The 25345-nt window shown below is 40.0% G+C and overlaps 4 protein-coding genes across 5 annotated transcripts; all 4 read left to right on the top strand.

Moving 5' to 3' along the window:
* Positions 1-492: 492 nt before the first annotated feature.
* On the top strand, positions 493-7927 carry LOC117535596. The gene is made up of 3 exons (XM_034200121.1): positions 493-876; positions 5411-5494; positions 5639-7927. Exon 3 carries the CDS (start codon positions 6662-6664, stop codon positions 7889-7891), a length of 1230 nt encoding a protein of 409 aa, XP_034056012.1. The 5' UTR covers positions 493-876; positions 5411-5494; positions 5639-6661; the 3' UTR covers positions 7892-7927.
* Positions 7928-9846: 1919 nt separating this feature from the next.
* Positions 9847-14652, top strand: pigs (phosphatidylinositol glycan anchor biosynthesis, class S). Its single transcript, XM_034199633.1, has 12 exons — positions 9847-10173; positions 10934-11073; positions 11189-11300; positions 11383-11472; positions 11578-11669; positions 12030-12270; positions 12371-12513; positions 12598-12712; positions 12814-12959; positions 13301-13401; positions 13486-13696; positions 14083-14652. Exons 1-12 carry the CDS (start codon positions 10155-10157, stop codon positions 14359-14361), a joined length of 1689 nt encoding a protein of 562 aa, XP_034055524.1. The 5' UTR covers positions 9847-10154; the 3' UTR covers positions 14362-14652.
* An 810-nt stretch (positions 14653-15462) lies between these two features.
* On the top strand, positions 15463-20969 carry LOC117536564 (serine/arginine-rich splicing factor 1). Of its 2 annotated transcripts, XR_004567580.1 has the most exons (5): positions 15463-15931; positions 18469-18719; positions 18802-18974; positions 19382-20034; positions 20374-20969. XR_004567580.1 is itself a non-coding variant. In XM_034201493.1 (4 exons), the coding sequence occupies exons 1-4, from the start codon at positions 15738-15740 to the stop codon at positions 19577-19579; spliced, it is 816 nt and encodes a 271-aa protein (XP_034057384.1). In that variant the 5' UTR covers positions 15463-15737; the 3' UTR covers positions 19580-20969. The 2 variants fall into 2 exon arrangements, 1 of the variants encoding a protein (XP_034057384.1); XM_034201493.1 differs by having other exon boundaries at positions 19382-20969.
* Positions 20970-21941: 972 nt separating this feature from the next.
* dynll2b (dynein, light chain, LC8-type 2b) lies at positions 21942-23795 on the top strand. Its single transcript, XM_034199493.1, has 3 exons — positions 21942-22083; positions 22755-22899; positions 23003-23795. The coding sequence occupies exons 2-3, from the start codon at positions 22768-22770 to the stop codon at positions 23138-23140; spliced, it is 270 nt and encodes an 89-aa protein (XP_034055384.1). The 5' UTR covers positions 21942-22083; positions 22755-22767; the 3' UTR covers positions 23141-23795.
* The last annotated feature ends 1550 nt before the right edge of the window (positions 23796-25345 follow it).

Raw genomic sequence — 25345 nt, 5'->3', positions numbered from 1 at the left:
CACAATTTTAAATTGACAAACATCATATGTGTAATTCATGGCACAATTCAAACGGGATCGAAAGTTAATTATTCTCGCCATTGACTTCAATACATAATTTTTCCGAGGGACTTCGACTCTGATCACTCTGGGTAGATAATTAAACACATCTGCTGCCTCATGGGAATCCAGTTCCTAAATGGTACATTACTCTGAAATAAAGAAAGGTAACTTCAGTTGATGAGGCTTATTGTTACCTCTCTGTATTGTTCCATCTCCCTCGGGATGAGTTTCAGGCAGTGTTTGCAGAAGACACACATGGGGAGTAACTAGTTACATGTAGTAGACTAGTAACATTTGATTTACAAATTGGTTTCATCTCAATACAGTAACTCCTGGGCTCTGAGGAAGGCACTGAACTGCTCACTTGCAACTGGCACCTCTAAAAATGCATGTGTTTGTGCATATCTGCATATGAGTGTGTTTGTACTGGTACTGTGTATTAATCAAACAGAGGCCCATTCCCAAACCGCCCCCTACACCCTATCCCTCCGTTTGCGCGGAGGGTCCGCCATATTGAGGGCTGTTCCAAAGCAACGAGTGTGGAGCATGGTGTGGAGGGGGAGTGGGCTATCAAGCCCTCAAACAGCGAATCTGCATCGGTGCTGACTTGAGACCGGTCTCTACCACGCTGTGTGTGTCCGTCAGGAAACAAGCTGTTTACAAGTAGCTCCAGCAAACATCCACGGATAAACTGCGATGTTAACAACCTCATGATGGCCTCATATGTTTTAACTTGGGATCATTCCAAGCCTTCAGGGGCAACGGGAAGGAAACGAAAACAAGAACAGGAGGAATCGAAAGTCAAAGACGTCGGCTTGTGTAAAAAATAAAAAAGTCAGTATGTACTGTACCGTTAGACATTTGATTTTAAGCTAGCTAGCTAAGGAGGTAGCCTGCCCATGATACAGCTTTGATGACTGCGGTCAACTCAGCCGTCTCTCAAATTTGCTTGGTCAAATGAGCAGTTCTTCATTTTTGAGTGCGCGATTTATGATTTGTTTCCATAAGTTCTCAGTGAAAGTGGTACTGCTGGACAGAGTACTACTTGGACTACTGCCACACAAGTACAATCAAGTACTTTTATCGTGTACTTTTTGAGTAATACCCCGTCAAACTCCCCTCCAGAGTACAATAATGTATGTTTTATGCCATCTTTGATGAGAGATAAAATGATTTGTTTGCCATAAGTTATCAGTGAAAGTGGTACTGCTGGACAGAGTACTACTTGGAGTACGACCACAAGTACAATAAAGTATTTTTATCGTGTACTTTTTGAGTAATACCCTGTCAAACTCCCCTCCAGAGTACAATCATGTATGTTTTCTGCTACAGGGATAACCACTTGGAGCTTTAATGCTCTCAAGACTGTGGACTTTAGGAAGAACGCAGCCCCACCCGCCCCCATCACTCTGTGACTCTCCAGTCACTGCTGTGAAGTCTTTCCGCTTCCTGGGCACCATCATCGCTCAGGAACTCAACAACAAATGGCCCAGATTTGTACTATAGAAACTCGAAATCTTGTAATGTAGGAAACAATTCACACTGGTTGCCATGTGATATAGGCTTTGTTTTTGCAATATTTATTCAACGGTCACTTCTTAGTTAAACAAATCTCAAATATAGATTTTAAATATATCAAATTGAGCATATAAATGAAAACTATTTCACAGCAACCACATCCCCTGCTTTTTGGAAAAGTCTGGTGTCCCAGTCCCCAGCTGGTGCCTTTAAAAATATATATATAGAACATACAGCAACCGCATGTTCATGCACATACATTATTTGTCACACAGAGAGCAAACCCAGTCCCCAACATAAAAAAAGGTTTAGTCAATATAAGATTTTTGCCCAAAACAGCTGAAATTGAACGTAAACAATATCAAACATCAGGTGCATGGCAATTAACACATTTGTGCACGCTATTAAAATGTACTTTAGTTGAAGTTAATAATAATGTTGATTTTAAGATCTTTCTATAGCATTGATTTAATCTTTCTGAACACTTTTGAAATAAAACACAGCAGAATGAAGATTTATTTTATAATGTTCATTACAGATAATCCCTTAATTTCATTTTGAAAACACGTGTCAACTGTATTAATACAGATGAAAAGCTTTTATTAGGAGGATCAATTCGTATTGGGCTTCAATGACTCTTGATGAAGGCAGTATTATGATTGCTTGTATTTATCATCAGAAATTTAATATTTTAAATAAGAAGTGACCTTTGAATAAATATTGCAAAACAAAGCCTATATAACCTGGAAGGCTAAGCCAATTAGTATTTTGTCCTGCACTACAACATTTCAAGTTTCTATAGTACAAATCTGGTCCATTTGTTGTGTCATTTCTCCAAACACATACAGTACAAATGCCTGTTTTGGAGTCTTCAAAAGGTGCAGAAGAAGGACTTTACATTTTGTTAAAGACAGGACTATTGTAATTCAGTCAAGAGAAGAGACAAGAGAATAAAGGAAAGACTATTGTTATAATGGGTGATGTAACTTTAATGAGAGACATAATATGAGGTCATTGGTACTCAGACTATACAAGGATCGTTTTTTGATCATGGGGACTGAGCCTTGTACAGGGAAAGTGTGCTGGAAATACTCCAAAAGTACACGATAAAAGTACTTGATTGTACTTGTGGCACTAGTCCAAGTAGTACTCTGTCCAGCAGTACCACTCTCACTGAGAACTTATGGCAAGAAATCATTGTATCTCTCATCAAAGATGGCAGAAAACATGCATTATTGTTCTCTGGAGGGGTGTTTGACAGAGTATTACTCAAATAGTACACAGTAAAAGTACTTAATTGTATTTGTGGCAGTAGTCCAAGTAGTACTCTGTCCAGCAGTACCACTCTCACTGAGAACTTATGGCAATAAATCATTTTATCTCTCATCAAAGATGGCAGAAAACATACATTATTGTACTCTGGAGGGGAGTTTGACAGGGTATTACTCAAAAAGTACACGATAGAAGTACCTGATTGTACTTGTGGTCGTACTCCAAGTAGTACTCTGTCCAGCAGTACCACTTTCACTGAGAACTTATGGCAAAAAATCATTTTATCTCTCATCAAAGATGGCAGAAAACATGCATTATTGTTCTCTGGAGGGGAGTTTGACAGAGTATTACTCAAATAGTACACAGTAAAAGTACTTCATTGTATTTGTGGTAGTAGTCTAACAAGTAGTGAGTCCAACAGTACCAATTGTATTAAGAACTTATGGCTAAAAATCATTTTATCCCTCATCAAATATCATTGATTGATTGATCAAATATAACATTAGCTCTTGTACTACCGTCAGCGCCGCTTCTCGGCGATTACCGTAAAGACGCTATTAATCGCGCACTCAAAAATGAAGCGCTGCTTATTTGACCAAGCAAATGCGAGAGACGGCTGAGTTGACCGCAGTCTTTGATGCCATGCTAGCCGCGAGCCTCTGATACAGAATGATAAATACAAATTATTTAAAGTTTTTATTTATGTGTTATTATTCTTATATAATCTTTTTGTAAATAATATACTACTTTTCTATTGTGATAGCAGTAAATTGATCCTCCAATAGTGTTTAATTTGTCAGATAGTTTATTTTCACGGTCAACTTGTGTGTATATAAATATATATAAATATATACAGGCTTGTATTTTCGTCATTTTAGGGGCAAGGCCATTTGGTCTTTGGTGTCACACATTTTTTCAGGGCGGAAAGGCCACATGCCAAGGCACAAAGGCCATTGAGGGAAACATTTGGATTTGGAGCTTAAAAATAAATAACTTCACTTTCTAATGACAAAAAACAAATCACTTTTTTAATATCAATAATCGTATCATCATATAGGCCTATGCCTCCTTAGTATTAACGTATCTAAAATGAAATACTTTACTTTGAATAATTAGTGTTTGGTATGTTTTCCATCTACTACTTCTCCCATTCACAAATCCGAAATGAAATCTAAAAATCAAAAATTCTATTAATATGTAACAAATATATTCAATTTCAGAGCAGAAGAAACAGCCTTCAAGGGTCAAACTCTGCACATACATCATTCAGCAGTGCACAGTGAAGCTCCAACATCCAACTGTATGAACAAGCAATACTTTGAAATGCAAAAGTGTGTGTGTGTGTGTGTGTGTGTGTGTGTGTGTGTGTGTGTGTGTGTGTGTGTGTGTGTGTGTGTGTGTGTGTGCGTGTGTGTGCGTGTGTCTCTTTAATCAACTCCTCACAGCTCCTCATATCTGTTCAGAAACTGAACAAAAGTTAAAGATGTACAAACCACAGACTGTCTGTGTCATGACGAATACAGTCGCTGCTTTAATTCTGTCTTTAGGACGTTGTTGTGAGTTTGGACGGAGCAGCTACAACGTTAGTTTAGCCTGATCGATCCAATCTCCATTCACAAAACACGCATTTTAAAAGGTTTTTCGCATGCCGTCTTGTCTGCACACTTGTCAAAGCATTAAAGCATGGTTTTTACTAATCGTTATCAGTATTTAGTTACTTCGGCATCATTTTGAAACGTGTATTACAATGAAATCACAGTAAAATAGGTTCATTTGGTCGTAGTTGGTTTCCACCACAGTATTTACATGGATATAAGCCCCGCCCCCGCTCCAGCGCGTCCTGTTTTAATGACAGGAGTAAACACAGCTGACAGCCGCGGTGAAACTCCAGCGGTTAGAGCAATGCGAGTATTCGCATCGTGTCCGTTGTGAACGCAGCATAATGCAGTTCAGAAACCACTGTTCTGACGAAGGCCATGGTGCCGTAGGACGTACAATTATTTGTGGGGCATAACCCATAACGGCCAGACTGAGGGGCTACGACGGCCATGGCCGTCATGGCCGCCGTGAAAATCCCACCCTGTATATATATTTATTTTTCTGTTTATTTTCTATTATATTTTAGAATTTGTTTATTTTCTGCTCTTTTTAATGTCTAATTATTGTGAAATGCTTTGTTTTATATGCTTCTGTAACGAAATAATGTGAATGTTAGCCAGAAGAAAGTTATCTGGATAACTGCTCCTTTGTATAAAGTGAGGCTGACCAACCAATATGGGCATGTGTTATTATTTACATTACATGTCATTTGTTAGACACTTTTATCCAAAGCGACTACTTTGGACAATCCCCACAGGAGCAATTTGGGGTGAAGTGTCTTGTCCAGGGACACAACGACATGCTGACTGCAGTGGGACTCGAACTTGCTACCCCCTGATTCAAAGTCCAGACCTAAATTGTATATAGGCCAGTTGTGAACTTGCATACAGCTGAGGCAGATTGCAGCAGTTATTTTGGCCTGACTGTATATACATGTTTTTGCTTGTAATGTGCTAATATCTACCCTATAATTTTCCAGCTGCACTTGAGAAATACCTCAAAAAGCCCCCAGTTGCTGGAGAAGGAACATCTGATCTCCCATGTACATCACACTCTGAAGAATGTAAGTGTTGCCAAACATTTATGGTCTCTGTGTAATCGTTAATACACTACTTTTTTGTCATTATTATTATTGTTATTATTATGATAAATAATGAAAACTGAAGCATGAATAACTTCTTTGCATGTTTGGATTGCCTGCCTGCAGGTGAAGGAATAACGAGCACAGTATGTGAGTCCACCATTGCAGCCCCCTCAGATCCTGCTGACTGCCCAGGCCTATCTGAGTCCAACATTGCAGTCCCCTCAGATCCTGCTGACTGCCCAGGCCCATCTGAGTCCAACATTGCAGTCCCCTCAGATCCTGCTGACTGGCCAGCACGGAGTGATACAGTGAAGATGGAGTTAGTCAGACGAGGGCCATATCATTTAAAATCCGACTTCACTTTTCCTAAAAAGGAGGACGGGAGAAGTTGCCATCATCACTACTTTTACAGAAGATTAGTGAATGAAGAGACAATCAAGAGGAGCTGGGTTGTGTATTCCAAGAAAAACAAATGTATTTACTGCTTTTGCTGCAAGTTGTTCTCCCAAAAAGAGTACCAACTAATCAGCAGTGGACTAAATGACTGGAAAAATTGCACTGACAAACTAAAAACACATGAGAACAGCCCAGAACACTCTGGGCACATGACGTTGTGGAAGGAACTGGAGACTCGACTTCAAAAGGGCCTAACTATAGACAAGGTAGAAATGGCACTTATGGAGGCTGAAAAGAGGAAGTGGCGTGAAGTCCTGACCAGGTTGGTGCCAATAATTCAGTCGTTGGCAGAGCGAAACATTGCCTTTAGAGGGACCACAGAAACACTTAACCTGCCAAATAATGGCAACTTCCTGAAGGAGGTAGAGCTCATGGCGAAGTTCGACCCAGTCCTCAAACAGCATGTTGCTGAGGTCCAAAGAGGAACCACCAATATTTCCTATTTAGGAAAAATAATTCAAAATTAACTGATAGATTGCATCAGTGGGAAGATTGGGGACCATATGGTCAATGAAATCAAACAATCCAAATACTTTTCAATTATTTTGGATTGCACCCCAGATTTGAGCCAGAGCAACTATCAGTCATTATTCGACTAGTTACAACCCAGGACACACCCCAAATAAAAGAACATTTTATGATATCCCTTTTGAAGACTGTAGAGGGCAGTCTTATGATAACGGTGCAAATATGAAAGGAAAGAGGAAAGGAGTCCAAGCCAGACTTCTTCAAATCAATCCAAGGGCTTTATTTGTGCCATGCGGAGCACATACATTGAACCTGGTGGTAGCTGATGGAGCAAAAAGCTCTGCAGAAGCAACTAGCTACTTTGGCTACCTGCAGAAGCTTTTCACACTCTTTTCTGCCTCCACTCAGAGATGGTCCATCCTAAAAAGCCATGTGAACATCACATTGAAATCATGGTCTGATACCAGATGGGAGAGTCGGATCAACAGCATAGAGGCTGTAAGGTATCAGGCTGCAGAAGTCAGAGATGCACTTCTAGAGGTGAGGGATAAAGCCACAGATGGAGTTGTAAGAATGGAGGCACAATCTTTGGCTGAAGAGGTTGGATCATACCGCTTTGCAATATGCACTGTGGTATGGTATGACATCCTGACCAACATCAAACATGTCAGCAAAATGTTGCAATCAGTGTCAATGCAGCTGGATATTGCTGTTGACCTCCTGAGAAAAACAGAAGTTTCTTTGGTCAGCTACAGAAGCAATGGATTTGCTTCTGCCCAAGCATCTGCCAAAGACATCTGTGGCCAAATGAATGTGGAAGCTGTTCTCAAGCAGAAGAGGCTGAGAACAACCAAGAGACAGTTCTCCTATGAGTCCCCGGAGGAGCAAGTGAGTGATGCACTAAAGAAACTCGAAGTTTCTTTTTTCAATATGGTGGTGGATGTTTCCATTGCATCACTGCAGGAGAGATTCAAGGCCTTAGGTGAAGTAGAGCAAAAGTTTGGGGTGCTACTCAACTTCCCTGACCTGCCAAAGGAAGATCTGACGAAGCAGTGTGAAACACTCAGCAACACCCTGAGCTGGGGTGGACAGTCAGACCTGGATAAGAGGGAACTTGCACTGGAGATGCAGAATTTCCCAGCTTTGCCAAAAGCCAACATGACCACCCTGGAACTTCTGACTTTCCTACAGGAGAAGAAAATGAACGAAGTGTATCCAAATATGTGGGTGGCCCTCAGGATCGCTGTCACTATTCCAGTGACAGTTGCTGCTGGGGAGAGGAGCTTCTCCAAATTGAAGCTCATTAAAACATACCTGAGGTCGTCAATGGCTCAAGAACGCCTCAATGGATTAGCTTTAATAAGCATCAATCGCGAGGTTTCGGGGCAAATATCATTTGACGATACAATAAATGAATTTGCAGCAAGGAAGTCCAGACGTGTCCGACTTTAAGGATGTGGACTAATTAAAGGACACAATAACATAGCAGAGACTTGTTGTTCTGATTGCCTGTTTCATTTGATTTATAGTGTGTGTAATGTTGTTCATTATCTTAATTTATTTGCAATAACCTTAGTTGTAAGAGCTCCGTTGGCTATATTTGTGTCCACGTTTGCACTTTCTTTTCTTAAAGTTTTAAGAGAAGCTACTTTTGTTTGAGTGATTTTCATTTAATAACTACAATATTAATAATAAGGATAAAATAAATAAATATGTTACATTTATTTGTTATTGGCTGTGGGTTATTGGTTATGTTCACATACTTATTTGGTTATTAAAATGTAAACCGATCTTTTTCATATGGGTGTTTTAGAGTTGTACCTCCTATCAGGTCTCTTGTAATTGTGTGCTCAAAGTGCACCAGATTGAAGCATTTTACGGGGGGGCATACCCCCGGACCCCCCTAGAGGATGTGACATCCACCCCCCAGTTAAAACATGTTCATACAATAATGAATACATTTGAAACCTTTATGTATATTACCTATGTCAATAAGTTTCTGTTTTTGTATTGTATTGGTCTTTTGTAGAGATTTTTCATTTATTCTTTATATATTCTATTGTGTATTGCTTGGAGGGGGGGGGGCACCAAATCATAATCTCGCCTAGGGCACCAAAATGTCTAGGGCCGGCCCTGGGATCATACCTGTGTTTAGTCTAGAAAAAGGTAAATGTGTGCATTTTATTATAAAGTTGTGTATATTTACAGGCTGTTGCAAAAACTAAGAAGCTTATAAACATCAGGTTTAAAACTAAAAGAGCTTTACAAAAAAGTAACACAATGAAAGATGTTTGGAGTTTTATTTGAGTTATTAATTTACATTTTTGGTCTAAGGGATGCTGATTTGAAACCGTTGTTACATGTTGTTACGACATTTCCTGTTTCTGCCGGAGAGAGGGGAGGCCGTCCCAAAGCTTGCTGATGTATTTACTCCCTCCATCTGATAGGAGGGAGCCTCGTTGAGCTGCGAGTGTGGCTACAGACGGAGTTCACTCCGTCACGGAGGGATAGGGTCGAGGGAGTGGTTTGGGATTGGGCCAGAGTTTCCCCTTTGGGATTAATAAAGGTTCATCTCCATATACGTTGTATATGTTCTGTTACTCTGTCCTTTTATCTCAGTTCTTTTGAAGAAATGTTCGACTGTAATGATCTTTATTTTAGATTCTATAGAAGTTTAATCAAAGTTAAACAGTTGTAAGTGTGTGTTTGTACTGGTACGGTGTATTAATCAAACAGAGTTTCCCCTTTTGGGATTAATAAAGGGTCATCTTTATACTTTGTATATGTTCTGTTACTATGTTCTTTTATCTCAGTTCTTTTGAAGAAATGTTCGACTGTAATGATCTTTATTTTAGTTCTATGGAAGTTTAATCAAAGTTAAACAGTTGTAAGTGTTGAGTGTGCTTGTGAGGTTAAACGTTTTGTTTTTGCTTTAAAAAAGAGATAATGTGAAATGTGTTGCATTAAAAAAATATCAAAAATCTGAGTTTTAGGCAGAAGTGACGTAACCTGCCACCCAGGACAAGAGACGAGCATGAATACATAATTTTCCCACACAAATATCATAAATATAATATTTTGAGAATTCATAACTTTGGAGGACAGCAGGCTATTACCAATAATAATTTAAAAAAAATGACATCTCACAAGAAGAAATGCACAGATGGGATTTAACACTCAGAAAGCCACTGAGTGACACACACAGTACGAGGTTTATTTTTTTTTTAAAGGGGGAGATTTTTTTCGAGTGTGCTCCGGATTCCTGCAGGACTCCAGAGTCGCGAAGAGCCCATGCAAAATTAAATTAAATGTGTCTACTTTTATGACCAGATGTAGGCCTACAGTCAGTTGCTGCAAAAGTGGCCGACTTCTCATCCACGATTACGTCACTTCCGCCGCCTAAAAACCCAGGAACGATCTAGCACTACCCCGCAAGAGGCGTTGTTGCCAACTTCTCACACTGTGTTTTGTGTGTTTAATATCTTCACCGGTGGGGCGCCGACGGTTACTGAACCTCTTATCGGCGTCTGGGGAAGACATACAAATAACTGTATATTCCAATATTTGGTTACATTTAAGGAAATTGTAAACGGGTATCTGGTTCACGACTAACACATAACCCGCCCGTGACCGTCTAGTTCTCAATGTTGGTCACATGACGTTTGACTGGGTGCGCCCTGATAACAAACGCACCCTTCTCACTTCATAGACAGACATGGCTACCACGGAAGTGGGTGAGTAGCTCAAAAACTGAATGCTGTTTGGGTTATTTATTTCATACTCAAAGGCATCATTAACATACGTTTACAGCAGTTTGTTAGGGTATATTTAATTTAGCAGTAATAGTAGTATTTAGCAGTTAAAGGGACCCTTGTACAGACTGTTTTCTCCATGTAAAGCTCCTCTAAAGCTAACAGCTAGCTTAGCTAGACGCACCAGTAGCTGAAGCAATGCTGCCCTTCCTAATATATGTCTTAATTCATTATTAACGTTTTAGGTCCGAATGATTTACAATATTCGAGTCTTAAATTTCCCCTTAATATATTTCCTATTGTTTCCTATTTAAAACTAACCAGGTCTTGAAACCATTAACTGTGTTGCCCCCTTCATGTTCTCTCTTACAATGTACATGTTTGGTTCTTATTATACATGAGAGGGACACAATACAAAAAACTCCTTTTTATAGACTGGAAATGTGTAAAATATGACAGGAATCTCTATCCTTGGTTAATCTATAGACAAATCAAGATATGTGTCACATTGATGCAAAAAATATGTGAAAATCCATCATTGCCATGAAACAGTATTTTGAATTGATTTGCAATATTGCCCACTGTGGCTCTAACTGTACATAACCAGAGATAATACAAGGATACATCCACAGTATAAACAACATAAACTCTCTGACAGTTTACAAATATCTGCATGTATGTCTTTATATAAACAGTAATACCGTAAAGGTTATTTGGCTTAATGTTCATGTATTTCTTTCAGAGCATAGACGTGGCCAGCTGGCCTCTCTGTCCATAGCAGCGGTGGTCATCATCGTGGGAGTCCCTCTGTGGTGGAGAACAACTGAAACGTACCGCGCCTGGTTGCCTGTCAGTCAGATAAATGAGTTGGCCAATCTGCAGGTTTGATCACGCTTCTTGCTATTAACTACATGTCTTCCGCCTTGTTAGCCATATTATCTTGCATGTGTACATGAGTACCTTTTTACAATCTTTGTGTTTCTTTTTTTTATTATAGCTACAGTTGAGTGCTGATGTGGAGGTTGTGTTTGCACGTGGAACGGTGACGCCTGAGCAGCAGAAGAAGGTCCCGCTGACAAAGACACAGGATGAAGAACACACAGTGGATGGTGAGTTATTCATCAATGCTGGCTGTGAACTTGTGATTAAAAATAAGAAGACTCTAAAGCACTTATTGTCTTCTGTTTACAGAGGACACAGCTTTGCGGTACAGGTATGAGACAAAGTACCGCACAGCTAATATCATGGAGGAGGATGCGCTGAACCAGCCCTCTGCTGCAGGTGAGAAGCTGCCTGCCTTTCAAATCTAGTTGACAGATAGTTGGTATCTCAGTGTGATAGCACAGGTTGTAATTTCTCTCCGTCTCATTTGTTCTTCTTCTTTAGACGCAGATCTTTCTCTGCACACCCTCAGTGAGAGCCTGTGTGGCTCTTTGGTTGTGTACGTGATCCCAGAATCATCTTCACTGCTGCCTGAGGTTTAATTCGCATCTTTTACATTTACTTCTCTTTCTTTGTCTTCATGTGTTTGGCTTTAAAGAGGACTGTTTGGCCATTTCCTATTCTTAATTCCCTTAGTTTGTATCTGTGTGTGTGTTTAATGAAAATCTGTGTGTAGTTTTATGCTTTGATAAAAGGTGAAATAAGCGAGGTGATGAATCACTGTGTAGTCAAGTAGCCTTTTTTTATCTATCATCTAGCCATTGCTGCTTAGAGTCTAACTCCTAAATACAGTACCTATTGTACAGCTTTTCACATATTTATGAATCCTTTTTGTCCCTGGATTAGTAGAATATAAACTAAAATACCCACACGATCTGTACCCCCATGCCTCTCAGGATGTGGACGTGTATATTGGTCAGAGACGGACAGCCCTGCTGCGTAACGGTGCCCAGATGAGAGTGGGAAGGACGATAGAGCAATTGCTGGCTCACCTGGAGCCACGGATAAGGCAGGTGCTGAAGGTGATGTCTTTTAGCCACACGGACATCACCGCGGCCCTCAGCGGCAGAGTCCGTCTCAGCCCTGGCAACAAAGAGAGCATCGCTGACAGCATGAGGGCCTTTAAATCCAGCCCAGGTTGGTGTTGTTTAAGCACAGCCATAAAGTGAACCAACTGTATTTTTCCAGTCAGTTTATAACTCAATTACCTAAACACTGGTGTCCATTTCATCTTTAGGTTATGAGATAACCTTCAGTCTGTTGAACCCAGACCCAAAGTCACACCGGCTACACTGGGACATAGAGGGGGCCGTGCAGACCTACATCCAACCTCTGCTCACAAAACTGGCCCCTGTGGCCAATTTTAGCATTGACTCTCAGGTACTTCTTGGGCAAGTGTGTGAATGTGCACAATGACACACTGCTCAGCTACTGTATGTTCATAAAAATATTTGTCTTTTACAGACATTATACTATGCCATGCTCGGTGTCAACCCACGATTTGACAGCAGCCGCAACGCCTACACACTCAACTCTGACAGCCTGGCTCATGTCATCAACCCTGTGGAGGCTAGACTGGGTAAATGAAACACACACACTAAGTGATTTTTCAAATGTTTGCCAAAAAAAGAAATGTGGTGTATTAATACAATATATAACCGTTTTTTTTTTTATAATAAGGCTCAAATGCTGCATCTTCCAACCCGGTGTTGAATTTTCTTCTGTACGCCCCGGATGCCCAGCATTCCCCCCTTTACATTCAAGACCGCCAGAAACAGAAAGTACCTTCTAACGCGTTTCACTCTCCACGTTGGGGTGGAATTATGGTAAGGTAATCTAAGGGGCAAAACTATGTGACAGTAGTATTAATCCTGTGAATGGTTATAGCTTATATAATTTGTTTGATGGGCAATAATAACGTGCAATTATAGATCTGCCACTACGTTTTTTGCACCACTAAATACTATTAATATTTACACTAATTATGTGACCATCTATGTTTCCTGTAGATATTTAATTGCTCTTTTTACTGCACTGTTAGTGTACAGTTTTATTATTATCCTGCTGTGTGTATTGTATTTTTGCGACTCCGGCACAACAATTTCCTTCTTGATAAATAAATCTTATCTTACTGATTAAACAAAACCTCTCATCTATGTTTTCATAGGTTTATAATGTTAATAGTTTCTACGGACCAGAGGCTGTGTTCCCTGTTGACATCAACATCGACATGGCCAAAGTCATGGGAGTCTTCCTTGCACAGCTGAGGTAATTTGACGGCTACAAAATGACAGATGATGCTTTTCCTGTACACACAAGGTAACTTTCCTGAATACCATCTTGTCCTGTTAGACTGTTGCTGGGTGTGCAGTCAACCACCACTCCGCCTGGCTTCCTGGTGGCTCCGTGCAGCAGCACAGGTCTAGCTGATTGGGAGCTGGACCGCCTCATGTGGAGTCGGAGTGTGGAAAATGTGGCGACAGCAGCCACCACCATCACCTCACTGGCACAGCTCCTGGACCAGATAGGCAACATTGTTATCAATGACAACATTGCTGAACAGGTAAACTGCACCAATCAGTAGATTTTTATGCTGCCTTTTTGTGGCTACATATGTGTAGGTTTACCTATCTGGACATGCTGGGCCCAATTCTTGGACGGACAGTATGAGCCCTAAAATAGTGTTTGACCAGCCTGGTTCCAGACCTCTGAATCACTGTACTTCCAGAGGAGCTGAAATTATAAATAATTTTAAAATAACCCGAAAAAACATCTATTAAATCTTGCTTTAATTTAGTGTTTTATGATTGTGTGTTTCTATTAATTTCACTTATTCTCGTATCTCTAATTTTGTATCAAGACTCAAAAAGAGCTTGTTAATTATACCTTTCTTTTTACTATTATTGCATGAGTTGTATCCAACCTGTGATTGTTGTTGCCGTTCCTCAGGTGTCGAGTGCCGTCACGTCTCTGCAGCTGGCTGTGGCTGAGCTGGAGGCCGGGAACCTGGGCTTTGCTCTGCAGTACAGTAAAGAGGCCATCTTGGCATCAGAGCGGGCATTCTTTGATCCGTCGCTGCTCCACCTCCTCTACTTTCCTGACGACCAGAAGTTTGCTATCTACATACCTCTCTTCCTGCCCATGTGTGTGCCAATCCTGCTGTCACTGCTCAAAATAATCTCTGACGCTAGACAGAGACGCAAAGAGAGACAAGCCAAGAAGGACTGAGAAACACTTGTGATCAACATGTGAAGAAATCACATTTAGGTACAAAGATTTGCATGAAGAAAGACTCTTTACAGAATTGGGGTGTGGAATGTACAAAACCAGTATGTAATATATGATGTTAATTGTTTCATGAAGGGGAATTGAGTTTTTTGTGAAAGATTTTAATGATTGGCTGCCATGTTTGTGTGACACTGTATACTGGGAAGCTTGAATTGTTGAACATGTTTTTTATATTTGAATTCCACTTTTTATTCTAAGTTATTAACAAATAAAGATTTAAGTTGTAACTCATGTTGTTCCTCTTTTGTTAGCTCAAAAACAGAAGTATCTGAATTGATATCATTACTACATAAGTCAAGCATTGTTCAATTAATATTTGTATTTACAATGCAATTCACTGTTTATATCACCTGAGTGGTTTTACTTGTACTTAGGTGATTTTAGAACGGTTTGTCTTGCTACGTAAACTAAATCTCTGACTATGTTTTCTTTTTACATGGCCAGTTTCCGGGCACGTTTACTATACCTGGATCTCTGGCCAATCGTGAATGTGGCTTAATTTGCATCCTCAATGCATCCATTTGGTAGCTGTTTTTGATCATATCAATTAATTTTTGTATTATATTGTAGTGAATCGTAATCCCCTACTACATTCAATTTGTAAATATAAGAGGTTAAATAGAATGGACATCGTAGTTGAATGAGCACAGTATTAAACATCACACATTGTGAAAAGTTGAGGCAGTGTAACCATTACAATGCATTCATAACACCTTTATTCGTCTCACAGGGGAAGGGGAAATGTACATTGTTACAGCAAAAGTGAGGATAGGGACCTACAAAAAGTGTTTTTACATTCAGTTTTCAACCCAGTTTCACTAATGCCTGATTGGAACCAAACTCTGAAGTAGTTTGATAAACTGAAGAGAACAATAGCTCCTCAAACTGTTCAATCGTACCTGTGGGACTTATTAAATATTCTGCGTAATAAAAGCTCCTGTGAATGGACATTAAGATTAGATTGTTTTTTTGAAGGACTTGTAAACAGGATGTGACCCTCCAGGGCGCCAGGCGGCGGTATACGTACATTTAAAGTGTGATCCGTCTCACCACTGAAGAAGAGGGCTTTGTTGGAGGAGGGTTGAGGCACGGCTTACAACTTTTAGCTCATGTTAGTTTGATTTTGTTCACATTCACACTGCAGAACTCAGCTGTAACGTTAGGTTTGTTCATTTACGAGCAATTTACTGGCAGTATATTTTACCAAGCTTAACCCTAAAGCGTGATTTTATCGTTTGTTCGGCTCACGGGGTCCCGTTTAGCCTTCTTGCTAACTTCCTTAGCTAACTGTTATTGTTAGCTAGCTCTGTGCTAACATGTCTGGCGGAGGAATCGTTAGAGGACCTGCAGGGAGCAACGACTGTCGGATATACGTTGGGAATCTCCCGCCCGACATACGGTCAAAGGACGTCGAAGACTTGTTTTACAAATATGGAGCCATTCGTGATATCGATCTGAAAAACCGGAGAGGAGGACCGCCGTTTGCCTTCGTGCAGTTTGAGGACGCGAGGTGAGCTTCATTCTCCCGCCACGTCTTTTACGCAATGGCCCCCATTCAATTAGCTTGCATCCAAATGTGTTTTCTAAGCTGGTGGGACTACATGGTCATAAAAAACACAAGGAATAGCCTGAAATAAAACTACTCGGTACATTTAGAAAGAGTATTTTTGTAGGGCTATTTATTGACTTAACGGGGTATTCCATTATAGCGGGAGGAGTTTTTAATATTAAGTCTGCCCTCATCGAGAGCTGTATTTAGACTGCATTTAGTTTGAGATATAATGTTAAGTGTAACCGGGGATAAAAGGTTACGGAGGTGTGGCGCAGTGGCCTAGTGCGTCGGTGTTCGGATCAGTGGAGCACAGGTTCGAACCCCACTGCAGTCAGCATGTCGTTGTGTAAGACACTTCACCCCAAATTGCTCCTGTGGGGATTGGCCACAGTATTGAGTATGTAAGTCCCTTTGGATAAAAGCGTCTAAAACAAGTAACATGTAATGTAATGAACTAAGATGCAAATGTAGTCAGTAGGGGTGTAACGGTTCACAAACATTTCGGTTCGGTACGTACCTCGGTTTTTTGGTCACGGTTCGGTTCGGTACGTTTTCGGTACAGCAGAATTTTTTTTCACAAAACAAAACATATATATATATATATATTTTTCATTATTATTAAACTGTGAATAATGTATTCACTCAAATAAATACAAAATATAATAAAATAAACATTAAGGTGCAGCATTTCGATGAACTGAAATAATCTGTATTTGAACTTTACTGTAGGCTACTAGTACTCACAAAACATAAACTATTAGTTTTGGGTTTTTAATTATTATTAAACTGTGAATATTCACTCAAATAAATACAAAATATAATAAAATAAACATTAAGGTGCAGCTTTTCGATGAACTGAAATAATCGGTATTTGAACTGTACTAGTACCTAAGCAGCCAGCTTGACATTAGGACTTGCTTGTCATTGTATTTTCATGTTGTTTTAAAGAAAGATGAACTTGTCCACATTGCTTGCCGAAAGGACAGATCTGCTGGCACTAACAATGTCTCCTGCTGTGGAGAACACCCTCTCTCTAGGGACAGAGGTAGCAGATACAGCCAGGTAGCGCTTTGCTAACATGGCAACATAAGGATATTTGGCGTTTGTAATAGCTTTGGCTCGGTCTGAACTCTCTGCGAGTGGTGGAGGCTTAAATGCTAGTGGGAGTTGGGTTTGCACTTCAGTCTTTTTTCTTTTGGTACCGGTGATATTCACGTTCGGGTGATGCCTTTTCAAGAGTGTGCAAGTTTGATGTATTGCCAGCCGCGTAACCAATTTTAGTTGAACAATGCCGACAAACAGCTTTGGTTCGGTCCACCTGTCTTTGTCCGTCATCCTTGTACGTAACTGCGAAACCAAAATGTTCCCAAACCGGAGACTTCAATGATGCTGGAGGATTTTCGAGCTCAACTTTATCTGCGTTCGGCATTAATTTTCGACAGTTCCTCAAATTACTGACTACATCTGAACGCATCCCTCTGACCAGCTCTCATAGTATGCCTCTCATCCAATGAAATGACTTGCTCGCTCTATGACGCGTTGAACCCAATGTGAGCAAATTACTCTGAATGCTGCGACGCAGCACCTGAGATTACTTCCAAAAAGTTGTTCACGTTCTCAATTTTTTTACGTTAAACGTTATATTCGTTCGGTACACTTCGGTACACACCTGTACCGATCCGAAGGCCCCGTACCGAATAATTTCGGTACGGGTACGTGTACCGTTACACCCCTAGTAGTCAGGCTTCGCCCTCCCACTCATTTTAATCTTTCAAGAAAATAATCCATCCATCTTCTACCACTTATTCGAAGTCGGGTCACTAAGCTAACAAATAATACAACAAATACAAATATATTTCCTATAGATATAGGTACAGGAATTGTATAGTGGTTCATGAGCCTGCATTTTAAACTTTACGGTGAATTGAAATGGTGTTTTCTGCAATTTGTTGTGTTAAGGATCCACAATGTACATCTAGCCTAAGTGCAATTTGGGTTATTTGTACCGGAACCTTTTTTCCACAGATGTTTGCTGTCCTAACTAAAACCTGATAAACCACCTCCTAAAGCACTTGTACACTGATATAATTTTAGCTCAAACTATGGATGGATTACCTTATCATCTGAATAATTAATCAAGTATTTAGTCTAAGTATATCACTTTTGTTCCAGGCTGAAGGCATTAGCTGATTTACTTCTATCACATTATAGTATATTTAACATGCCAAACAAGACTTGTGATGTCATTTTAGTACCTTTTGGCTCTAGGAAACCCTAAGGGGAAATTATCACTATTATCCAATGATTTATAGAACAAAGGATTGAAACCATTTTAACTGAAATCCTCTAAACGCATTTACAATTTAGATTTCCTTTCTCAGGACATGTACAAAGTCTTCCGCATTTCATCCGTATAGGCCTGTTTTTAACTTGAGTGGTGACGTTCTGCGTCTATTAAGCTGATCTAAATGTTTGGTAACTTTTGGATTTCAAAGGGATTCTGAGGATGCTGTGTACGGACGTGACGGATATGACTACGATGGCTACCGCCTGCGTGTTGAGTTTCCTAGAAGTGGACGGGGAGGAGGAGGAGGAGGCGGCGGCGGTCGTGGTGGTGGAGGAGGAGGAGGAGGAGGTGGTGGTGGTGGTGGAGGAGGTGGTGGAGGTGATGGTGGACCTATGGGAGGCCAGAGACGAAACCATGGTCCTCCTTCCCGACGCTCGGAGTACAGGGTTCTTGTGTCAGGTGTGTGATGTTATACTCTCTCTGCAGGTTGTTTATCTCTTAAGTGTATTTGCCTATACCTAAAACCATATTTCCTTTTCAGGTCTTCCTACCAGTGGAAGCTGGCAGGACCTGAAGGATCACATGCGGGAGGCAGGTGATGTATGTTATGCTGATGTGTACCGTGATGGCACCGGGGTAGTGGAGTTTGTGCGCAAAGAAGACATGAGCTACGCTGTCCGTCATTTGGATAACACCAAGTTTCGTTCTCATGAGGTATGTCAAGGTTATCGGTAATAAAAAGTACAAATGTCCCGGGACTACATTTTATAATTGTTTTTATTTTTTTTGTAAAAAGTAAGTATGGGCCGGGTCATCAAATTGTTGCCTTATTTTTCAGATTGATATATTTTGCTAAGAAAATGGTGAACTACACAAGTTAGTCTTGAAGTTGATGTCTGATTTGAGCATTGGTGTAGCTGATTAAAATGTATGCATCAAGGCACTGGTTCATGTGTTACTTCTGCAACTTCATTAATCTGCACTAAATGTATAAATGCCGTTTTGGATACAAACTCAAAGAATGTATTATGACTGCAGGTTTTTCCCCTATCTCATTTACCGGAGTCTCATGTATCAACTTCCACATGCTAAAGTATGCTTATTTATGTGTGTGTGTTTAGGGAGAGACTGCCTACATCCGTGTGAAGGTGGACGGTCCACGCAGCCCCAGCTATGGTCGCTCTCGCTCTCGTAGCCGCTCTCGTAGCCGCAGTCGTAGCCGAAGCAAGAGCGGGTCCCGTCGCAGCAGAGGATCTCCCCGTTACTCCCCTCGCCATTCCCCTCGCCACTCCCCTCGTCGTTCCCGCTCCCGCACCTAGGTCCACCCTAACTGAAGTAATGGTGTGCCCAGAGCCGCAGGAGGAAATCTTCAAGTCACAACAAATCCCGTATATTCCTCACGGATCATCTCATACACTGTCTTCTCGTGTGTTCCCTATCCCCCCAATTTTTGTTGCAGTTTTCTTTTTTTAGTTTTAATTTTTGTACACGGCTCTGTTTCACTCTGTCGTTCTTTCTGTCCCCCCTTTCATTTTTTTTCTGCTAACCATCTCTCACCTGTTTCTGTGATATTTCTTCTACTTGTCCTATTACACTTTGTTGTGTTTCCTTTGGAAATATTTGTACTTCTTTTAAGCATATACTACTGTCCTTTGACCCTATTGTGTGTCTCTCTGTAGAGTTCAGAGGAACAGGATAGGATGGGAACAGAGGAAACAGTTCATTTTAGGATTAACAGGAGGAGGAGGAGGAGGAGTCAAATATGGCACCAATGGTATGATGGCTGTGCCTTGTCAACTGTGAAATCTGCATTATAAGGCTGTTCAGTTTTTTACACACACTTGACAATAGTGCCGTTGTTGAATGTTTTCAGTTGTAACACGTTCTGTATACCACTTTGTATTTGGAGACCCAACGCTTGTGTTTTGCTTTTTGCTTTTGCCTGACTCATAGCCTCCAAAGTAAATATTAGTGTTTTTGGGACTGATAATAGAGGGGTTTTTCTCAAAGTAAATTCCCTGGTAGATGCATTTATTGACATTCTGTCTTGGCATTTTCTGAAGGTGTGATTCTAACTTACCTCCTTCTCTTTGGTTCTGCTGGTATTCTGAAGGTTTGGACTGGGCTCATTGCCCCCCCATTCCGGAGCCGGATCAGGATTCAGGATCAGATCAGGATTAGGATTAGGCTTCAGGATGGAAACATGGATCAGGAGCATGGGAGCATTTTACCGGGAGAGGATCCTGACCCCCGGCCCTGTCCACATAACCCCATCAAACTGGAAATAGGGAAAAATTCAAACCAAATTGGCTTTTAAATAAAACAAATATATTTTTTCCATTTTGGCTGGGACCTCGAAGACACAATTACTGGCGCCACTGTGACGAGTGATTCATTTTTCAGATTTTTGTTTTTCAAATTTATTTAAAAGAAGAGCAGAGCACAGCTCAAAACCAGGAGGAGGGCTGGGAGGTGCAGGATGGAACCGCACGCTTAAGGAGAGTGGTAAATAGAGAGCGACCATTAACAGCGGAGGAGGGAGGGAAGAGGGAGGACTGGGACGCGACAAGGGAATGTGACCTTAATGTGGTTTGTATCTTTTTCTTAGGTCAGTGTTATGCTGCAGATGATGATTTCTGAATTTCTGAAGTATAAATCTCCAGTATCCTACAGCTTTATTCTCTTTTAATAAAACTTTCAATAACGGAAGACAAGTGTTTGTGTGTTGTTCTTTCCCAGTACATCTATACAAAATACTGAATGAACATTTGCCCACTGCTCTATTTTAATACCAGTTCCATGAAAACCTCAGGACTGGAAATGAGTGCCTTTTCTGTCCATCTTCATTAATTAGCACAATAAAATATGTGTAGTCTTGAACCCTCCGATTAGCCTTCATTGGTCATGTTTTTATAAATATATTATATGCAGAATATGAAACGCAATCAGTAACTTAAGCAAACACGAGTGCACTGTTTCCTTAACATTGACATGCAGAAGTCCTTGGAAACGATTTACCTTAAGTACAATTCAAATGTTACTTCGTGAAGAATTTTAGCAATACATTGTGTGCTTAAACCAAACCAGTAAAAACAACATGCCATTAGACTTGTCTTTATATCCAAAAGACTGGAGTAGGGTTATGTTTGCTTGAAGTGGGTTAGGGTTAGGGCCGCCTTGGCTCGGCTCCAGGAAGGCAGAAATTGATGTTCATAATATCATCGTGCAGAAAGTGGAAATTCCATGTATTTTATAACAACTACTAAATGTTCTCTTTTGATTTTTAAAGCTAGGTGCATTACCTAAACGTTTAGGTCTTTATTTGGCATTTGGGAATGGATTCTCATTTAAAAACTAAATAAAATGAATTAATCAATGAGAGGCACAGTGCCACCATGTGTTATACATTTGTTTAATGTTATTTTGTAGTAATATGCTTTAGGGTCTATTTTTAACTGGCCCGGGATTAATACATTAACAATAACCTCCCTTGTTGGGCCTAAGAGATAAATGCCGGTTTAATGCAAGGTATCCAAATGATGCAGAACGATATCGATGAACCTGATTGGATCAATCACTTTCTCTCAGGGAGGGGATGGGGGTTGAAGGGTTGAACACAATGCATTCTGGGTGGAAACAAAATGCGGGCACTGTCCGCAAGTGAAAAACGCCGTGACCAGGGTGAGGCTTCCCTGCAACCAATCAGAAAGCAGATGCGTCCTGAAGGGCGGGGCAGATACGCATGCTTTCTTTGCATAAATGAACGAAAAACAGTGCAGCTACCCTAAACGTACACCAAACAATTTACCTTCGCGGAGAGACGGTAAGAATAGCTGCATGTGTAAGAGGACGCTTCGCTTTGTGTATTGTTATTCAAACCTGTGCCCTCAGAGGGGAGAGGACTGAGCTTTCTCTTGATAGCATGCTAATATTGCCTGAGCCTCCTCTTGTGTTTGTCCTGAGAACCTGTATCTGAAAGGTCCTACCATCTTCTTTGAATTGTTGTTTGCAAATCTTACAATTTGAGTTGTTTTACAGATGTATACATTTTTTTATATTTGAAGCAGGTAGTAGTGTTTTGAAAGGTTGATTCTCAAAACGGAATTCAATCAAAGTTGTAATGATTTCAGCTGTACAGTCCAGGTCCAGATATGTATGAATGTCATGTCAGCATCTACTGTTTTTATGGCTCTCTGATATGTGCAAGCAGAAACTCAATGTTCTGAAGTGTCTATAACGGCTCTAAGAATGATCCAGAACAACTCTTGAGTTTGGGGATCAAGATTCTTCCTCCAGTTATCTACCTATCCAGTTTATTGGTGTGTAACATTTAAGAGTTAAGATGAGACTGGCAATTATCCAATGTAAATGGGATTTGATAGCTAGTGAGTGTTAGCTCTGATGTATAGAAAACAACAACGCTCACTGTTTGCACTTGAACGAGTGAAAGTATGTGAAAAATGTCTCAACTTAATTTTTTTCCCTCTTTTGCAGCCAAAAAGCCAAAATGTCTGACAAAAAGGCAGTGATAAAGAATGCGGACATGCCTGATGAAATGCAGCAGGATGCAGTGGACTGTGCCATGCAGGCTATGGAAAAGTACAACATTGAGAAGGATATTGCTGCTTATGTCAAAAAGGTAACTTGGATCAATATCAAATGAGTAATGCAAACATTTATTGAAACTGGTTGGGAATGGCCTTTAATCTTTGATATACTAATTGTCATTGTCCCCCCTGCAGGAGTTTGACAAGAAGTACAACCCCACATGGCATTGCATTGTTGGGAGGAACTTTGGCAGCTACGTGACGCACGAGACCAAGCATTTCATTTACTTCTACCTGGGCCAAGTGGCTATACTACTGTTCAAGTCAGGCTGAAATTCAAACATGCCCCCTTTGAAAACTACTTTTAATTCAGCCCTTACTAGTTATGTGCAATGCTGTACATTCACAGATATGCCTACCTCCTGGTTTCCTGCTTAATTCAGTCTGTTATAGTTTGCCACCTACAACACTACCACCATAGGTGGATGGCGCTTAAGTCATGCCTGGCCTGGTGAAGTGTCGTTCATAGAAAATGCCAATTTAAAACTACTTTCCATTCCAGCGCTCGGTCAGCATTTTCACATCTGACTGAATCATGACTCCTAATTTCCGCTTATTATTTTTGCTGTGTATTGATGCACGGATGTTTTGTACATTGTTTCGTATGGATATGTTGTAAAATAACTTATTTTTCATGGAATTAAAAAGAGCAACAGAGTTTTTGTTGATGACTTTAATTTTCAGTATTGGCTGAGGTTGAATATAAATTCCAAGACTGTTGCTTACTAATAATAAAGAAAACTACATGCCAAGAGATTTAAGGTTTTGTACATGCTTGAACATTCCTCTTTCCACTTCAGTTGTGAATCTTTACAATGTTAGTGCTGTATATCTCTGGAATGTAATTTAGTGTGCAGTCTGGTATTGTGATATGTTCAACAAGTTGAGCACAAAGCAACTTTGAAACAGTAAATTGGTTCTAAATGTGTATTCTGTCTATGCGTGCCTTGAATTTGCCTCACTTGCATTAACTAAGGTCGAATCTGATCACAATATTGTGAACCAAGCATTTTCAGGCTGAGACAAAAGGGTTTTGTTGAAATTTCAGAACACAAATGAACACTTCATTCAGTTGATCAAAAACATTCAACATAAAGTGTGGAGCTGCATAATTTTCACTGGGGGGGGAATTATCATTTGAAATTAGAGCTGTGAGACAGATTTTGTGGAGTAAAAGTTGCATAATGGAAATACATAATTGGGTCATTCCAGAATTGGAGGACAATTTAGACACCATTTTTGAAAAATGAACCTTTTATTTTATAATTGTATGTATTTAGGAAAAACAGATAATAAACCATCAAAAAAAGTGATTTTCCCAGCTAGGCATCAAATGTATATTTTCCAATGAAGAATTATCCCAGTTACTCTAATTATAGTAACGGGGTTGAAAGTAACAGGGTTGAAAATCAATGCTAATTTGAGTTTTAACCTCAGGAATTATTGCTAGATGTAGCATGTAATGCTACTTTCAAGGCAAGGACAAACTTGGATATCTAATGCAAGAAAGATAACTTTGAAATTAATATGCTTTATTCTGATAATATCAGTAACAGTGTTGAGTGGGTCAGAGTGCCACACTCTTTTAAGACTGAAAAGATTGTAAAAATATGAAAAATAAAAGAGAGGACTTAGTTTTGGTCTACCCATGGCACTAGACTAGCACATGGCTTGCTGATGTCACTTCCTGTGCCAATCTAAAAAGGTTTGGGTAACAGGGTTGAACCATAGGGTTGAACGCATGTTGAGGGACACACCTTCTGTGCAAAATTACTGTTATTTAAAATATGTTTATGATTTAACAAATTGATTTGACCATTACAAGAGAAATATATCAATAGAATAATACCAAAAAAAGTAAATAAAATCCCTATTTCAAATGTTATATTTGACATGCAAGTTGGTCACCAAGAAGCGGGGACAAGAGAAAAATGCCATTTTAGGGGATGTTCGAGAGCTATTTGATCATTTGAATAATATTTTGAAACCACTTTTTCTACAACTTTATATACATTTTGTCTCAAGACAAGTATGTTTAACACAACAAGTGCATGTTTTAGCATTTTGGGCATGGATTATTAGATTTTTGATATGGGGGACATGAAATGTCCTCCAATTCTGGAATGACCCAATTACATTACTTAACTCAACTCAGTAATATTGAACCACAGGTTTCCAATTCCCACTAATGTGCCATTTAAAAACAACACGTATATATATATGTATATCGTTTTTTAAAATAGCTTTTATGATGGTATATTTTTTGCTACGTATTTTTATTTCTGTGTCTCTGTATCCACCACTACGTTTAAACCTACTTGGTAATGAAACTGATTCTGAATCTCATTCTGATATATGTACAATAGGCAGTCGTTAAATAAATTACATAACGGTAGTTCATCTTAATTTAGTAGTGTAGTAGTAGTGTTTGATGCTTTCAACCCGATTTGCATTGCGCAGGACAGCTATGTACGGCAA

This window comes from Gymnodraco acuticeps, unplaced genomic scaffold, assembly GCF_902827175.1.
Source record: "Gymnodraco acuticeps unplaced genomic scaffold, fGymAcu1.1, whole genome shotgun sequence".
Lineage (NCBI taxonomy): Eukaryota > Metazoa > Chordata > Actinopteri > Perciformes > Bathydraconidae > Gymnodraco > Gymnodraco acuticeps.
Note: the sequence above shows the minus strand (reverse complement) of the source record. Positions and strands in the feature narration are given on the sequence as shown.

Excerpts from the sequence above, each read along its gene's own strand:
- LOC117535596 (XM_034200121.1), top strand. The coding sequence starts at position 6,662 with ATGAAAGGAAAGAGGAAAGGAGTCCAAGCCAGACTTCTTCAAATCAAT.
- pigs (XM_034199633.1), top strand. Across the intron at positions 11,670-12,029 it reads CATCTTCACTGCTGCCTGAG|GATGTGGACGTGTATATTGG; the intron begins GTTTAATTCGCA and ends CATGCCTCTCAG. Across the intron at positions 12,514-12,597 it reads ATTTTAGCATTGACTCTCAG|ACATTATACTATGCCATGCT; the intron begins GTACTTCTTGGG and ends TGTCTTTTACAG.
- LOC117536564 (XM_034201493.1), top strand. The coding sequence starts at position 15,738 with ATGTCTGGCGGAGGAATCGTTAGAGGACCTGCAGGGAGCAACGACTGT. Across the intron at positions 15,932-18,468 it reads GTGCAGTTTGAGGACGCGAG|GGATTCTGAGGATGCTGTGT; the intron begins GTGAGCTTCATT and ends TGGATTTCAAAG. Across the intron at positions 18,720-18,801 it reads GTACAGGGTTCTTGTGTCAG|GTCTTCCTACCAGTGGAAGC; the intron begins GTGTGTGATGTT and ends TTTCCTTTTCAG.
- dynll2b (XM_034199493.1), top strand. The coding sequence starts at position 22,768 with ATGTCTGACAAAAAGGCAGTGATAAAGAATGCGGACATGCCTGATGAA. Across the intron at positions 22,900-23,002 it reads TTGCTGCTTATGTCAAAAAG|GAGTTTGACAAGAAGTACAA; the intron begins GTAACTTGGATC and ends TCCCCCCTGCAG.